The sequence below is a fragment of the Pieris rapae genome, chromosome 16 (genome assembly GCF_905147795.1).
Source record: "Pieris rapae chromosome 16, ilPieRapa1.1, whole genome shotgun sequence".
In the NCBI taxonomy this organism is placed as follows: domain Eukaryota; kingdom Metazoa; phylum Arthropoda; class Insecta; order Lepidoptera; family Pieridae; genus Pieris; species Pieris rapae.
The window spans coordinates 538,543-541,536 of record NC_059524.1 but is presented as its reverse complement, the minus strand read 5'-3'; the positions used below and the strand labels follow the sequence as shown (position 1 = coordinate 541,536).

The 2,994-nt window shown below is 32.0% G+C and overlaps 1 protein-coding gene across 1 annotated transcript; it reads right to left on the bottom strand.

Annotated features, from left to right (window-relative positions):
* Positions 1 to 267: 267 nt before the first annotated feature.
* Positions 268 to 1,535, bottom strand: LOC110991755 (basic helix-loop-helix neural transcription factor TAP). Its single transcript, XM_022257238.2, has one exon. The coding sequence runs from the start codon at positions 1,529 to 1,531 to the stop codon at positions 302 to 304; it is 1,230 nt and encodes a 409-aa protein (XP_022112930.2). The 5' UTR covers positions 1,532 to 1,535; the 3' UTR covers positions 268 to 301.
* Positions 1,536 to 2,994: the final 1,459 nt, after the last annotated feature.

The following is a 2,994-nucleotide window of genomic DNA, read 5'->3' as shown; positions in this document are numbered from 1 at the left end:
CATTATGAATTTTTTTTAAATGTAGGTTTACGAGTGTAAGCCATATGAACCTTTTTGTGTTCGTAGTATGTTCATTTATTTAGTAGGGATTTCTTTTGGAAATAAAAATGGCAACGTTATTATAAAATAAACCTATATTTCATTAAAACATGACTAGATATCAATGTGCCTATATAATCTATATTACAATATTTATTGTCTAAACACAGTCTTTGGTAAAAATATATTTTACAAAATATAACTTTGTATTAAATGACTAGGAAAGAATTATACATAAAAAGGTCCTCAATTAGAGCTAAAATTAGATTTTAGCATTCACAATATTTTGATTTCTACAAAAACTCCTATATCTCTGCTCATCAATATAAATGTTCGATTGAACGAGGCTCATTTGATTGTTATATTCATATCTTTGATTGTAACAATTAAATTGATTATTATAATTAGGATACTCAGAAAACCCTTCATTGTTTGCATATTTTCCATTTTTTGCAGCAATTTCAAATGCGTTTTTAAACAAATTATAGTTATTTTCATTAAAATACTCTTTTGTATTATCATTCTCGTAGTTGTTATTATATCCGTTACGGATTGCTTGGGGCCGTTGGTTGTAAAAGTTTGGCTGTATCATATCATCACCGTAGCTCGAGGGATTTGTAAAGAATCCACTTCCTGTAGTAGATGTTATACAATTGCCACCGTTGTTATTAACTGAGACTGTTACATTTCCAACGTTAATTAAAACACCCTCAGAGGTTTGGAGGAAATTCGATCCATTTGGAAAAGGTTTGCTGAAGCCCTGAAAGTTTCTGTAACTACCGTCACCTTTATCAACATTATTCTTATCTGGCAGCAGAAAGATTTCTCGAAATGCATCTTTGTTTATTTTGTCGCAATTTTGTGACATTTCATTGAAGTCATTTGACACCTGCCCAGAGTCAATATTATCTAAGGCTTCTAGCGTTTGACTTAGAGCGAAAATGTAGTTATGTGCGAATCTTAAGGTTTCGATTTTTGTTAGCTTCGTGTCTTCGGGAAATGTTGGTAGAACACATCTTAACCTATCTAAAGCCTCATTTAACATATGCATCCTATTTCTTTCTCTATCGTTGGCTTTGATTCTTCTATTTCTTTTTATCCTCATAATCTGCGTTGGACTCTTAGATCTTGTCACTCTGTTTTTCCCGTTTGCATATTTCCTTTTTGGTTTCGTGGTATCCTTCAATTTCTTATCTTTTGCTTTTATAGGTGTCGAAGTTATACCGATGGGATGAAAATCTTCAAATGGTTTGATATCTTCAGTAGGTGTTTGAAACGGGAATTGAAATTCTTCTGTAAAAAGCCTTCGACGTATTGGACTATCTTTTGATGGTGTTAAAGATATACCGAGGTCGGTTTTATTAGATTTTATGGGGGTAATATTTGATGTGGGAGTGGCCAAGGAGTCTGTATACGATCTTTCGAAGCCAGAATCATTACTGCATATGCTATCGTTGAAGTCACAGAACTCGTCGAAATTTGTGCCAAACATTGTTGCCTGAAACAAATAAAATAGATTTTAATAAGAGTATCGTATAAAACATAGTGAAAAGAACTTATATCTTGTAATGTTTTTTTATTTGTATGATTAGACTAACAGAGAAGTTTATAAAAAAAAACATCGCGTATCCCACATCTGTTATAGACAAGTTAACTTTTATGTCCAATTCCGCCCTATGCGCAAGTGTGTCGCGTGACATAGCGTGACAGGCGAACGGAAAGTCAGTTGAATTTTATCGCTACCGATTTCCTGTGCGTGATTTCCGGTAAAGGTGCTTAAAAAGTTAATTGTTCAATTCAACAAACGAATTCAGCAACATGTTGTAATAAAATATGATATTATATTTTTATTTCATACAGGTTATGGATCACTAATTACACAAACCATTAAGATCTTAATAATAATGTACAAGTTTAACTAGAATTTAATTGTGTATTAAGCTATAATTTTCGTCATCGTAATTTATATTAGATATCTCATTTGATAGTTCGATTAAATAGTTTATATTAAATGTCATATTAATTTTGGCTGGTAAAATTTGTATTCGTTCCAGGGCAATAACTATTTGCTAAAAACAAGTTCAATTCTAAAATTATCTTCTTTTCAAAAGTTAAATATTCGTGTATTTAAAACAGTCCACAAGTGTGCCCCCTCAAAAGGCCACCTGTTCATGCACGCGACTGGCACGCGATCGAGTAATATATCAATAATAAGGGAAACATACATTTTGTATTGACTTCAATGGAAAACAAAGATTTGGAGATTTTTAAAGATTTCTTGCTTAGAGATGCTTTTTCAGTATATTTTGAACAATGCTTTCTGTTGTGTATATTTTGGTTTTTAAAATTTTGTAACTCTCAGCCACACTCTCAAACTCAACTCTATAGAATGTAATATATGCACACACATACCCATACATTTACGCAAACTTAATGTATTGTACAAATTTGGTTTGATAAGATGTAACACTAACGCCCGAACCCAATAATTAATCCACATTTTCAACCGTGACAGTCAATCGATCTTCTATGTGCATCCCAATAACCAAACCCTACGAAGACAATCTAATTTTAGCTTAGACCTAAAAAATTGACGTTGCTCTGATTCTATTGACTGATTATGAAACATACACAGAAATCTAAGAGCCGACTTAAAAGTTACTAGCGAATACATATTTATACTCACAATGTCGCTTATAGTATGGCTTTGGCGTATAGTAGCTTACATTGTATATCTAATAAGGAATATGATGTAACGAATTTTAATAAAATAATTTGCATCTAAAGGGATTATGTTAGAACAAGCAATTGCTACAATTTTTGTAAAAAGCTACGAGACGCGTAGACGCACTAAATTTCGTAGCACCATGTATGTCGTTTACTTAAACTGCCATATATCATATAATATGCGTATAAGTAACTATTTTTTTCACAAAAATATCAAACATCACTGCT

Excerpts from the sequence above, each read along its gene's own strand:
- LOC110991755 (XM_022257238.2), bottom strand. The coding sequence starts at position 1,531 with ATGTTTGGCACAAATTTCGACGAGTTCTGTGACTTCAACGATAGCATA.